We start from the raw sequence: 13,969 nt of genomic DNA on the forward strand, positions 1-13,969 counted from the left end.
TTCTTTGTATGACAAAAAATACTAATTGATATACAGGTTTTAAAAATTAGAGGCCCAAATGTTTATTGTTTTTACTGCCATTCAGATGAATCCCCCCACCATCAACTGTCAGTGCACCCCATCACACACACACATCGCGCGCGCGCGCACACACACACACACACACACACACACACACACATGAATAAAGCAGAAATTAAAGCCACCTCGTGCTGCGTTAAGTGCATGAGCCATAATATACACCAGGTGTAGTAATTAGCAGGCACACGAAGGCTGCCTATTTGTCTGGTTTTGCTGCTGTTGCTGTATCCCCCTGTGTTTTCACACCATCAGATAGTTGGATTTAATTGAGGCCACATCAGATGAGGCATTACTGACACCTTTAATTGAATGAGCATCCAGGGAGGATTAACTCATAATATTGATTGGCTTTTAGCCACTTGCTCAGAAGGGTGGCTGGGTAGCTTATTAGTTGCCTTTATTTACACCTTTATGCAAAGAGTGCAAATAGGAATTCTTAGTGCAATATGTTTTTCTAAGTACTCTTAATAACTTTTTTAAAAGGACTGATAATAAAAATGCAAATGTATTTAATTTTTTATTAGCAGTTCTGAATAAATATGTGTTAAATATATGTGCCTACACATTTACATATACCTGGTGTTTTGAAATATGGCAGTAGGAAAGCAGCCAGAAGCACTTCATCAAAGTGTTTCAATTGTGAATGATACTAATCAGCTATTAGAAAATAGACATGGTAGAAGAGGGTTGCTGAAAATGTACAGTGCAATTACTGTGTGATAGCATACCACCACAACATATAAATAAAGCCAGTAAATCAGAGTGCTGTTATATATGTCTTGGATTATGACATATGAGTTGTAGGAATGTTCTAAATCCTTAGTAGTTTTCAAGATTTATTTTGTTGCTAGTTATTAGAACAGACAGTGATTTTTGTTTAACATTTTCAATTACTTGCTGCTTTGGAAAGGAGAAATCAGAAGTCTTGAGCTTTAGGTTTGTTTTGTTTTTTGTTTTGTTTTGTTTTTTTACCAAGGGAGAGGAGGGGCATCTAGTTATTTCTCTTTATCCTTAGTGATAGAAAACAGTAGCATTTCCATTATAATAGGGCAGTGTTTATGACTGGGTACACTATATAAATATATTGTTTTTACAAGTGCATTTAATTATGCATTCCTTTGAAACACCTTTATAATTAAGTTTGTATATTACATTCATAAGTTATTTCTCTACTGTAATAATACATATATGTGTATAATTGTTGTTTATAAATATATGTTTTAATTATCTCTTTATTTAGTTGTCAAAAATCTTCATGCTACCTCAACACAACTTTGACGATCTTTGGAAATTACCTTGCCTTGCTTTTGTACCTGTTACCTATCCTCATTCTGTTTTTTGTTTTTTTTTTTTTTTGTACTTGACACACTATAGCAATTGGAATGGTTTAATGCAATCCCCAATACTTTGCCTATTTAGAATCTAAATAAAACCATTTCTTTAGTTCTTCATGGGAGTGGGGTAGGGAAGGGAGCTAATAAAATTTATGGATTTTTAAAGGTTTCTGTTAAGGTATTCTACTTCAGTCACTAAAACATTCAACTCATGACATACATGAAAAACAAGCCAATCCTAACTGCTCTTTCTATAAACCTTTCTGCTCACCATGCTCTCAGCTGCAACCTGTGTTAACATGGTCTTTCCTCTTCTTTTCCTGCACCCTCTCTCTTTCTTGTCTTTCTTTGTCTTTTCCTTCTTGTATATTTGGGTCTTGTCATGCCCACTCAACAGTATCTCCTCCTGCAGAGTCCATTGATGTTCACAGACCAAGCCCAGCAGGATGTTATCATGGTCCTAAAGTTTCCCTCCAACTCCCCTGTCACTCATGTGGCAGCTAACACCCAGCCTGGTCTGGCGACTCCTGCTGTGATCACAGTCACTGCTAACAGGCTATTTGCGGTGAACAAGTGGCACAACCTTCCTGGTAAGTAAAGAAGTATCATTATAATGCATTGTAACTGCTGCACACTGTATAAAGATATTGTAATATACATGTAAATATCTCAACATTTGAGCTTTTCAATTTCCCAGCATTAGTCTGAATCAAAATATTTACTAGTTTGAAAGGCTTAAAGAAGTCCTCTCTGCGGTATATAATACAAATGTTAAAGCATCACCTATTCTTTGGCATGTGGTGGTTTGTCTTTATTCCTTGTAGGTAAATATTATTTCTAATATCTTAATATAATGATATTCTATATTGTGTCCATAAGCAGTTTATATTTATTTATCAGATGTTCTCCTTTTTTCCACTTATTGGGTTTACTCGATAAACACTTTTGATTGCCTGTTTATGTGCCTTTTTGTGCATAACATCATATTATTTATCATGGATGACAGAAAAAAAGAACACTTAAGTTACACAGCCAAAGTACTACAAACCCATAAGTATATTCTGTTTTTCCATTATATGTTGAATAGTCGGGGTAACTAACAGCAAGATACTGAAATAACCCTTAGAAACATAAACCAGTGTTTGAGGAGACCTGAGAGTACATCTAATCCAGTCCCATGTTTTACCAATGAAGATACTGAGCCCCAGGGAGCTTGTCTTGTTCAGTATCACATATGACCAGTCAGTGGCAGAGCCATGTTTGAACCCAAGTTTTCTGACTCAAATTTTATGATCACCCCTCTATGATTTATTAACTCTCATTAGAACAGGAATGTTGGGATCTGGATTTAGCACTGTTCTTTTTGGCAACTAGTTAGAAATTCTAATTTTAAGAAGGAAAATCTTCTAAAGTCCTGATGATTATAGGCTTTTTTTCCAAGCCATTGTTTTAGGTGGGAAAATGTAAAAGATAGATTTTAATAGTCTGTTAACTTGTCATTAAATCTGTAAAGTGTGCATAAAGTACTGCTCATTATAAAACCTGAGCTGGTTGCAAAAATATAAATTCTTGAACAGGGCCTCATGCCAAATTAAATGCAAAAGCTTTTAGAATGGAACAGAATTGAATTGACATTCAAACAAAAACTTGGTGCACTGACTATGCTCAATAAGGTACTTATCATGAAGAATCTGTGATTGGTATCAGAATTTATTAAATATGGCCATTGCCTGGCTATTAGAAAGGAAATGAATGCCAGTATTTGATTAGAGAATAGATTTCAGGAAAAGTAGAGAAGGTAAAAATCGAGGTATATATAATTGTCTCCATTATTAGGTCCTTTTATTCCTTTTTCTTCAAGTGAACTTGTCTTATAGTGATAAATGTGTATGTAGATGACATACTTATATTTTGGGACTAAAGATTATAATTTAACAAATGTGATTTTTGTATTCTCTCAAAAGCATTTGTTAGAGGAAAAACATGCTGGTGGTGGGTTCTGTCAACCACACTAGAGGATTCCCTACGCTGGGTGCAGTTACTCTTAGCTTGGCAAAAGCACCAGTGCGTGTGGTGTCAGGGCCAGCACAAAGGATGCTTATCCTGAGTGGCTCTGTGTGGCAGCTCTGAGAACTTCTTCAGTCTAAACAGAGTGACAGCATATGTGAGGAGAAAAACCTTTTCAATTGCTGGAAAGCCCTGGCTGCTCTCTGCTGCTGACTTGAGCCTCGCAAAGAATGAGCTCTGCAGGAACTGGCTCAACCGAAGGGCTACTAGGTCTCCAACTGATAACTCAGGTTGTTAGGTACACTCCAAAAGCACTGATGACGAGCTCCTGGCACTCCCATTTTGAGCAGGCCCATTTCCTGGACTGGAAAGCTTGCTTGCCTTAGTAGCTGGCTGTCAGGTGTTCTTTTCCCTACTTCCACTTTTTCTATAGATATGTAAACTGATTTAGGGGCAGCATCTCTCTGCTGGAGTGCCACTTAGGGTACACCCAACTGTTCCCATCCCAAGCTCACCATTCTGTAAGATAAGAGCTTGGGGGACAGCATATGTTTTGCCAATTCTTTGCCTGTAATTCTCTCCAGTGAGCCTCCTTTGTGTCTGTATCTTGTGTCACTAATGGGTTTTGTCCCCACCCTCTGGCTTTACACTATGACACAGCAGCTCCTCACCAGATAAATATATATGGGAATACACAGGTAGTTATCCTTCTACAATATGTTCTCCAATTCTGAGCTTACACCTGTACCTAAAAATGTTAAGCATCCATTTTATTAAATCTATGTCTCATTCCAAGTATGTTTATATAAATCTGATTTTTCATTCTATCTTGTTCTACCTTTACCTTGCCTTGATATACCTTGATTTAAAACAAATGTCAGGCAGAAGAATGTCAGAAATCCTTAACAGTTTTTCTTCAGTGAAAATCAAATTCATGTTATGCTGTTATTTGTAAATTTAGATTCTTGTTTTTTTCTGAAATCTATGATTTCCATAGTTTGTTCACTAGAAAGCTAGCTCCTATCATTTCTTTCAGCAGTGTCTGTGTCCTCATTTAAAAAGAAAACAATCATCTTTATTTTTCTTTCTCATTCATAGGGCCTTACAGGAACTGGGAGGGGGGGGGAGCGGGGAATGAAAGAATAGCTGCTAACATTTAAAGAGCATTTTCTAGGTTCTGGATACTGTTTTAATCTCTTTACACATATTAACTCACTGAATCCCCTCAATCCCTTGGGATGTAGGTTCCACATTTAGGTTGACCCATGAAATCACCGTCTTTACAAGTCAAAATGTCAGGTGTTATTAATTTCATATTGTTCAGTCTAACCCATTTTGCAGATTAGGAAACTGAAACACAGAGGCTATATAAACTTGCCCAAGGTCACACAGGCAACCGTCTTTGAGGCCCAACCAAAGATAAAGATAGTTAACCTCCTAAACCTCTTTCAGTGATAGTGTGTCTTTTAATGTTTCTGAGATCCCAGATTCTCAGAGAAGTAGAGAAAAATGATCAAGGTATTAGTGTTGATCAGCACTGGTCTCGCTGGAAGTAAATGGCACTGTTGGGTAAATCAGAGGCTCTGGTGCATTTTCCCTGAACATTCCCTATATGTGTCCTGTGATCTCTTTGCTGGCAGAGCCAGTAATCAGCAAAGACGATACCTTTAGTAAAAAAAGACTGAGTTATACAGCTTCCTTTCTTCAGCTACCTTAATTTCTTACACATACTCAAATATAATTATTTTTAATGCTAATATTATACTTACCCAGATATTTTATCAGTATTAATGATCTTCGAAACCGCCTTGAAAAGTTGGTATTTGCTAACAGGGGAAATGATGTTAATAAGTTTTAAAATGACCTGATGAACTCATTGGAATGTACCCCATTTTTCTTTTCAGCCCCTCAAGGACATTCAGAAAGATTTCCTAAGTGATGATGGTGTTAAGCAAAGTTCTAATACCAACTAAACAGTAGTTTAAATGCTGATGAGTCTATAAAAGGGAGATACTGACCTGAGTGAATTACTGAGTCATTTGGGGAAAATAATTTGGACAGGGGCCCAGGATTTAACTATCAGAATTATAAAGCTGAAAAGATCATCTCTTCCAAACCCTTCAGTTTCAAGTTGCTATTTGCCTAAGTCTCCGTAAATAGCCAGCAGCGGCTCCTGCTTCCTAGCACACTTCCTCTTTACCTTAAGTCCTACCTTTCACAGGGAAACAGCCCACAAAATCTCTTCTCAATTACAAAATAAGTATGCAGGAATCTTCAGAACCATTTTGAGAATTGAACAAACTATTCTTAGCATGGATTGATTTTTGTTATTCATTTGTTTCTCAGAGTATTTTTAAATTGAAACCAGGGAAATATTAAATATTAATAAAACTTTTCTTAAAAACCTCAATCCAGTCTTTAAGAAAGTATTTCAGCCAAATGCATTTAACTAAAACATTTATCTGTGGATAGCTTTCTTTATTTTTATTCAAACTTTCAATTGATTGGTTTTAAGTGATGGATGAAACATTAAATGTTCCCTGACTTAGAGCTTTCCCTTTCTCCATCATAAATTGACGTTTTTGTGGATCCTTTGTGCTGCAGCATTCAAAACTGCCTTTTTAAGAAGTAACAAAAAAATAGTATTTGCTACAGTCAGCAGATGGTTGTCACATTTTGTTTTCAGCGCGCTTTACCACTTAATTTTGTTTTGTTGCAGCATCAGAGGTTGCCAGTCAAGCATCTGCTATAGCTTATGGCCCAGGACTGGAGCCACTGCTGATGGCACATGTTCAGAACAGCACTAATCTAAAATAAATGTTTAATAAGCTAGCCATGAAAGCACCTGGATTTTTTTCCCTTAAATTTCACAAAAGTGTATGAGAGATTTAGAGGTTGGAAACAGTTCTACATAAGATTTGACTTATGCATTTTTATGTAGGTTAGTATATGAAAAATAATGCTTTTTTTTTTAATCTTTTGTGAATTCCAGCTCATCAAGGTGCAGTACAAGACCAGCCATACCAGCTGCCAGTGGAAATCGATCCTCTCATAGGTCTGTCACTTCTTTCTCTCTTTGCGATTCATTAAGCTCTGTATGGTGGCCCTGAAGTGTAGATTACAGTTGTTTTTCACTTGCTGGTTGCTGGGAATGGAATTTTCCTGATAAACCATTTGCATGCAAATTGGAATGCAATGAGCTGTGGCTATGCTGGTATTTCATCAACTCCCCCTCGTTGGTTTGCCTAATTTGAACAGGCCTAGGACGCGTGTCACTGAAAATTAATATGGATGCTGTAATAATGTGTGATTGAGAATGCGCATGAAGTACTGTCAGGATAATATTGGATCTTTTCATCACTCAGACTTGTTGATGAGCAGGAGCGAGGCACGTTATGATGAATTGGTGCACCGGTAATGTGATGGAGCTCCTTTGCTAGGGAAATTTTCATAATAACAGTGGGGTTCTTAGCAGCACTGTGTTGTGAAAAATAAAACTGTAGTGCCAGGGTTTCATCATTAAAGGAGATCAATCCTTTCTTCCTGGACCCTCTGTTCAGTGTGAGGGGATTAATGTGCAATTGCAGAGCAGTTTCAAAGTTGAAATATATTGCCCGGCCAATGGCAGTGTTAAGATATTTGTATTAATTTTCCTATGGTCCTACAGCCCAATAAATTGCCATTGGAGGTTAAATTTGTTCAAGGGGGAAAAAAGAAAAGGGAGGAGACCAGAAAGAGCCATTTGGATGAAATGAGCATCTGCAGCAGATGACTTAGAATATTTAATTGCTTCTGTGCCTTTTGAGTCAGTTAGGCAAAATCTCTAGTTTAGCATTTTTCATTCTTATGGGTGGGAATTTCATACATGGCTTTACTGAGAGTAACATTATTAACATGTCTTATTAAAGATGCTATTTCAATCACTTTTAGAATAAAATACTTAATTGCCTAGTTATTAGGGGTGTGCTACCATTGTGGATGTTTAGCTTATAATTTTGTTATGTTTCCCTGGCACATAAATTTGTTACAGTTTTTAAGTTTTCACATAGAGCAGATGAAAACGCTGATTTATTCTTTTAAAATCCAAGGTCTTGCCTATATGTATGTCACCTTTTTTTTTGTCTTTAAAACTATTGTTTCAGTAGAGAGCTACGTGGCTACCACTTGCAAATGAGCTATCAAGATGAACTAAACTAACCTTAAGCTCAAAACTAATTCATTTGGCATTCCCCACATAGAAGCGGAAATGTAAGAAGTAATTATCCATGTGAAGGATAAATACTACTCTGATTCCTAAATAATCTTTTGCTTTGAGTACATAGGATTTGCCATATATTAAAAAATAAAATGTTCACTTGGGTAAAGTTTTAAAAGTCAGGAAAATAAAGTCCATTTGATAAGTCCTTTACAAGCATTATTTATTAAGTATAGAATCATTCTTTGCCTTAAAACTTGACAGTGAATATCCTATAGGCAAATCTAATTAAATGAGTTCAGCAACTGTCATTCTTTAGATTAGGCATGGGTAAACTTTTTTGATAAAGGGCCGGATAGTAAATACTTCAGGCTTTGTAGACCATAAGGTCTCATAGACAACTACTTATTTCTGTTATAGCACAAAAACCACCAAAGACAATATGTATAAACAAATGAGCATTTCTGTGTTCCAATAAAACTTTATATATAAAACCAGACACAGGCCATAGTTTTCTTCTCTACTATAGATCATTGGTCATCTAACGGTTTGCTCCTATATCCCCTAAAATAATTGTTTAAAACCATGTACCTTCCCACGTATTTTAAATGTAGCATGTTTTAAAGTTTTAAAGTTTTAAAGTTCCCACATATTTTAAAAGTAGCATGTAGAAAGTTTTCAGCACAAATTTCGATAGTTGCAAATATATGTATATATATTTATGTATTATGTATTATGTACACATACATTATGTATATATGTAAATATATATATTATGTATTATATATAATATGTAAAATTTTAAATCTATCCAATGGAATTTAAATATAAAAGTGAATTAATAGTCGAAATTTTCTGTTTTTAAAAAATGCATAAAAAGCTATTAACAGTTGAAAATACTGTATTATCCTTTTTTCATCTTAAATTTATATTTTAATTCCACTTCTACACAATTTTAACTTTTCAAAAAGTTACTTTATTGCAAATACTTTTCAGCAATAAAAATATATAGAAAATTAAACAAATGTATGTAAGTTAATTGTTAAAATTTCCTATGACCATAAGGCTCAGTTTTGTAAGAAATAATGTACACTGAGTTATCATTACAAATATTATTATACACACTTATTAAAATTATAGTTTTTAATAAACATTATTAAACATAAAAAAGAAACACTTATTAGAAATACATCTTTAATGAAATGGGTGGGGCTTTCTCCTCCCCCTGCCCCTCCATTCCCCATTTGCTCATGTATTTGAGTGAACATTATTTGTTGTTGAATGAGACAGGATTTGTCAATGGTTCTATCCTCTTTTTTTTTTTTTTTTAGTAGATGGAAGCTCTGAGGCACGTTACCTACGTGAGAAAATAGATGGGAAAGGAAAGAATTTTGTTTTCACAGTGTCTCTGAAATCTTTGAACTCTGAGTTATGTCACAAAATTTATATTGTAATCTGTTATTAAGAATTATTTTCATGGTCTGTCATTAAGTGATCATTTTAACAATCTATCATTGGAAATTTATTTTTAACGATCTATCAATTGACATCATGATTAGATCCTCCTTCCATTTTATTGAAAGTGATGAATTGGAAACCACCAGCCCTACAGAATGATTTGATACTTTGGCATCCACTTTGCAGCCTCACATCAGTATTTTGAATTGTCCCTTTATTTGCATCTCAAGAGATTTTCATACCCAGATAAGGCATTATAGTAAGATCCTGGATAGAAAAGAAATATGCCTTTGTTTTATTTAGTGGAAGAAGAGCATGCAGAAAGGGTCATAAGAGAAGAAAACTCACAGGAGAGTTCTCAGCCAAAGCTGTTTCAGGGAAGAGAACATATAAAAGTTGAGGAACTAGAAATTGATTCCCTTAAAACCATCTGTGCTTGTTTATCCTTTGGGAAATCTTATACCACCCTCCTGCCAGGAGTGTGCATGCCCCAGTTTGAAGAATGCTTATCTGGACAAATACACCTAATCTTCATTAAATAAAAACACCTTCAGTACTGAATCTTGGGAGACAATGAGATAAAGGAAGCAGTTGTGAGATAGATAGATTAAATAGATTGGATGGATGGATGGATGGATGGATGGATGGATGTCGCAATATTAAATTATAGGCAAGCACTTACTTGGAAAATAGTTCATCTGAATGCTGAAGGGGCATCAGCCTGTACTCATGGGTACTTTGTGGTCTCTCAATTAAAATTTATGCACATACCCAAATCTGTGAAGTGAGATCCTCCCCCCCACCAGAAATCATGCCCCCCCCCAAAAAAAAGACCAGTGAAAGTTTATATCCTAGAAGCAAAAGTCATATAAATGGTAACAAATAAACATTTTTACAGTTTTCATGTGGAATGAAGTACTGTAGTAACCAGTATAGAAAGTATTACGTGCCTTGTCTTTAATTGCTAGGTTTCTTGGAATAAAAAAATCTAAGTTGTACCATACAGCTTCACTGCAGTGGGATACTAGTGTCTCTCTGTAATGTACTATGGTATTTATAAAAGCTTTTTCTTATTTGCCAGCAGCTTCCCTTTGTGTGGGAAGGAGGTGGCAAAAGAATGATCCCCAAATAGGATTCTGCCCTTTTTACTGCTGCTGTCACTTTCTAGTTCATTAATCCCCCAAAAGTAATATGAAGCCTATTATCAAATAGTTATCTAATAATCTCCCTTGGTTAAGTTGTATAGACAGACACTAGCAGAATATTCCACTATGTCTATGCATATGTTTGGTAGGTCATGTTTGCCATGAGGGCAGGGAATAGTTGATTTCTCTGTATCCCCAGTGGTTCTTAATACAGCACTGGAAAGTATTTTGAATACTTTTTTTCTTCTGCATTACTTTCTGAGCCTTCTCTTAGATTGGCCACATTAACTTAGTTATTACATGCAATGAATATTTTTCTATTTTTTATTTTTATCAATGCACTTATAGGTTGGGGTTTCCCCTGCCCACCCCCCAAAAAAAAAAAACCAAACTGAAGACTATGATGCAAAGAATGTAATGATCAGATGCAGAAATTTATCTTGTTATGATTTCTGGTACAATCAAATTTCTTCATTATTATAAAAACTATTATTTGTATTGGAAGGTTGGTGGTGAAATAACCCTGAGGTCACTGGAAACAAAGCTTTCTATTTGGTTGGCCTCATGGTGCCAAGAAAGGCATCTCAGTGAAAATTCCTTTTCTGATAATGGCATGCTTGGTAGTATATTTCTAGAAGATTATTACTCTTCCTATGTGCTTGATGTTGCTCTGTGTCTGACCTTCTGCCTGGTGACAAACCCCATATCAGGTGCTCTGTAGCACTTTGAAAACACACTGCCAGACTGTCTTGTTTTATTGCTTACTTAAGGAGTAAGAAAGTGGCAGTGTGCTGTGCTTTGACTTTTTCAATTACAGGTATCTTTAATAAATAGTCATTCTACCCTTTCCTTACATGCAAGTACAGCTGTAAACAGGGGAAGAAGGAGTTCACATCTAGTCAAATTAAAGACCTGTTAAAGCCAAAGTACTCCAAGATGTTACAATATTTCAAATATATGACATTTAAATTCTAATATTGCTTTCTTGTGACAAAAAGTTAAAAGGTAATAGATTGTCACAACATGAATCCATTCTCATGACAATGGACATAATGAGATTGTCAGAAGCACAAACCTAACTGTGGTGCAATCTGGAGACTGTAATCTAGTTTGGTCTTGTCCAAGAGCTAGAAAGCATGTTCTGAGAATTGTATACTATTTTGAAATTGTAGTATGTTATTATTTTTCCCTCTAGGCAAAATTTCTTTTTGAGACATTGAATTTAGCTACCCACATTCTTCCAACAACTGGATATATTTTCCTGTTTTGTTTTTCAAATATTGTTATGTTTATGTTTAACATTTTAAATTAAAGGTCAAATATTCTTGTCCTGGAATGCTTCTCCCTCAACCCGACCACCAGTATCACAGACCCTAGGATTTTTGTACATGTGTGGGTTTAGTACGATTTTTGTCTCTTCCTCTGTTGTCACAGCCAGCAATACAGGAATGCACAGGAGGCAAATCACTGACCTTTTAGACCAAAGTATTCAAGTCCATTCCCAGTGCTTTGTCATCACTTCAGACAACCGCTATATTCTCATCTGTGGCTTCTGGGATAAGAGTTTCCGAGTCTACTCTACAGACACAGGTAACTTATTTTCATCAGTGAACTAAAGTTAGCTACAAGTAGCATTGAGAAGCTAGAATGTTCTCTCATCTTCTTCCTTCCCCAAATTACAGAATTCTAAAATGTGTAACATAAGGAAGAGACACTGTTTTCCCCTCTTAAGTAAAAATCTATAATATAGTTCACTATTAAGTTAACTTCAGCATGCTTTTAAGAGGCAGTTTGTTCTAGTAAGTCTGTCTTCCAAGCCTCATGCCTACCGAATGAATGATTCATTTGAAATCGTATCCTGGCATGTAAGTAACATAATCGTACAGCAGGTGTACATACCTATAGGTGTATTTTCCCACTTTTGTATTATATAAAGGGCTTTTTTTTTCCTTACTGGAATTTCTCATTAATTGTATTTCTTAGTAGTAGATATCTTGCCTCCACTTAATTCTGCATAGAACATTGTTGAAAGCTACACCATCATGAAGGACATTAGCTGACTACTGATTTCATGTGTGACAGGGCTCTTATTAAAATATAAAAGTTTAACTGTATATATTCATTTGCATGTATCTCACTAAGGGACAAACCAAGCTTAACTCATCATTATTACAGAAGATCTATAAATTTTTGTATATAGGAAATTCAGAAGTCTCTTTAAAATATTTTAGAAATTGTTATAGGAGGAAATCAATTTATAGTAAATATGTAGTTGAATATTTGAAAGAATTAAAATTAGATATTAATATATCAGAATTTGATAATACTGTGGAAGTAGAAATTTTAACTAAAACAAGGATGTACAAATATCTTACTTACATGTGAGAATAGGAAATTCTTTTTTAATTTCTAGTTAATTAAATGTTTTATAGTAAATCATTTTTCAGTCTTGTTTATAATCTTTATAGAATGTATGAATCCAAGTTTCTGCTTTAGTAAGTATAATATATTGAAAAACTAATTGTTGGTTATTCAAAAATTTTGTCCTAATGCATTTTGATGAATGTATTGTAATATAGCTATGAGAAAGTAGAGGAAAAATAGTTGAATATATACTGTTCATATAATAGACCCTACAAGTTGTTTTTGCCATGATCTTACTTATTTTTTTATTGAACTGATGATAGTTTTCTTAAAATGTGTATCCTATGTTCTGTAGGTCCAGAAAGAAAATACCATTATTCTAGTCTTTTTCTTTAATTAGGCATTTACTGCATGTTGAGGTCTATAAGGTTGATTACTATTGAGCCTAAAACTCCTCTAGAATTCTTAAAAAATGCAATGGAATTGATGTGTTCCTAAAATTATTTATTATTACAGTGACTTTTCTCTGATTTAATAATGGAATTTAAATTTTAACCTCTTCTTTCACTGTTATGGTAATGACAACCTTATTAGAATCATTGACCTCAAATTGTGCTCCCCTTTTGCATAAACTTTCAGATTAAAATTGTTACATCCTCTCACAAAATTTTCTTAAACATTCTTTTAGATTGCATATCATTTTTTATACATTTAAAAAATTGTTTTATAATTTACATACCATAAAATGAATTCTTTTTGGGTTACAGTTCTATAAGTTTAAGCAGTGTATAGAATTACATAACCACCACAATAAAGATGTAGAGCAGTTCTGTCACCCCCAAAATTCCCTGTGCCCCCCCCTTTGCCATCAGCCTCTTCCCCCGCCTCAGCTTTGCACCACTGATCTATTCTTTATCTCTGTAATTTTGCATTTTCCAGAATGTTATATAAGTGGAATCATATATTATGTCAGTCTTTGGTTTTGACATTTGCGTATTTTTGAATTTGCTAACCTTTCATATCACTTTTCAAAAGCATTGACTATTAATACTTGTAATATAATTTGTAATAATCACTTTTATGTAATACTAATATTTAAAATAACTCTTACATTCACACAGAGTTCTTTAGAATTTATAAAATTCTTTCATATACATGATATTGTGTCAGCCTCATAACAGTCCTGTGAGAGACAAGACAGGTATCTTCATCCTTATTTTTCAGATGATGAAAACTGAGGTTTAGAAAGGTTAAGTAACTTTTTTGATATTTGTATAGATAATGGTAATTGAACTTGGTATTGGAGCCAGCTCTTCTGACTTCAGATGTAGCATTCTTTATCATTACACCATATTATCTCATATAGGCGTACCCATGAATATTGG

The 13,969-nt window shown here is 34.6% G+C and overlaps 1 protein-coding gene across 7 annotated transcripts in view; it reads left to right on the top strand.

Annotated features, from left to right (window-relative positions):
- The window catches only part of LRBA (LPS responsive beige-like anchor protein), a 772,087-nt gene that overhangs the window by 722,827 nt on the left and 35,291 nt on the right, over window positions 1-13,969 (top strand). For 5 of the 7 annotated variants that reach the window (XM_040472514.1, XM_040472528.1, XM_040472547.1 and 2 more), the window contains exons 50-52: window positions 1,813-2,005; window positions 6,415-6,477; window positions 11,655-11,810. In XM_040472514.1, coding sequence (XP_040328448.1) covers window positions 1,813-2,005; window positions 6,415-6,477; window positions 11,655-11,810 — 412 coding nt within the window. The remainder of the gene's footprint in view (window positions 1-1,812; window positions 2,006-6,414; window positions 6,478-11,654; window positions 11,811-13,969) is intronic. The other 2 variants (XM_040472537.1, XM_040472558.1) reach the window with 1 other exon arrangement.

This window comes from Herpailurus yagouaroundi, unplaced genomic scaffold, assembly GCF_014898765.1.
Source record: "Herpailurus yagouaroundi ecotype Mexico unplaced genomic scaffold, PumYag 28, whole genome shotgun sequence".
In the NCBI taxonomy this organism is placed as follows: domain Eukaryota; kingdom Metazoa; phylum Chordata; class Mammalia; order Carnivora; family Felidae; genus Herpailurus; species Herpailurus yagouaroundi.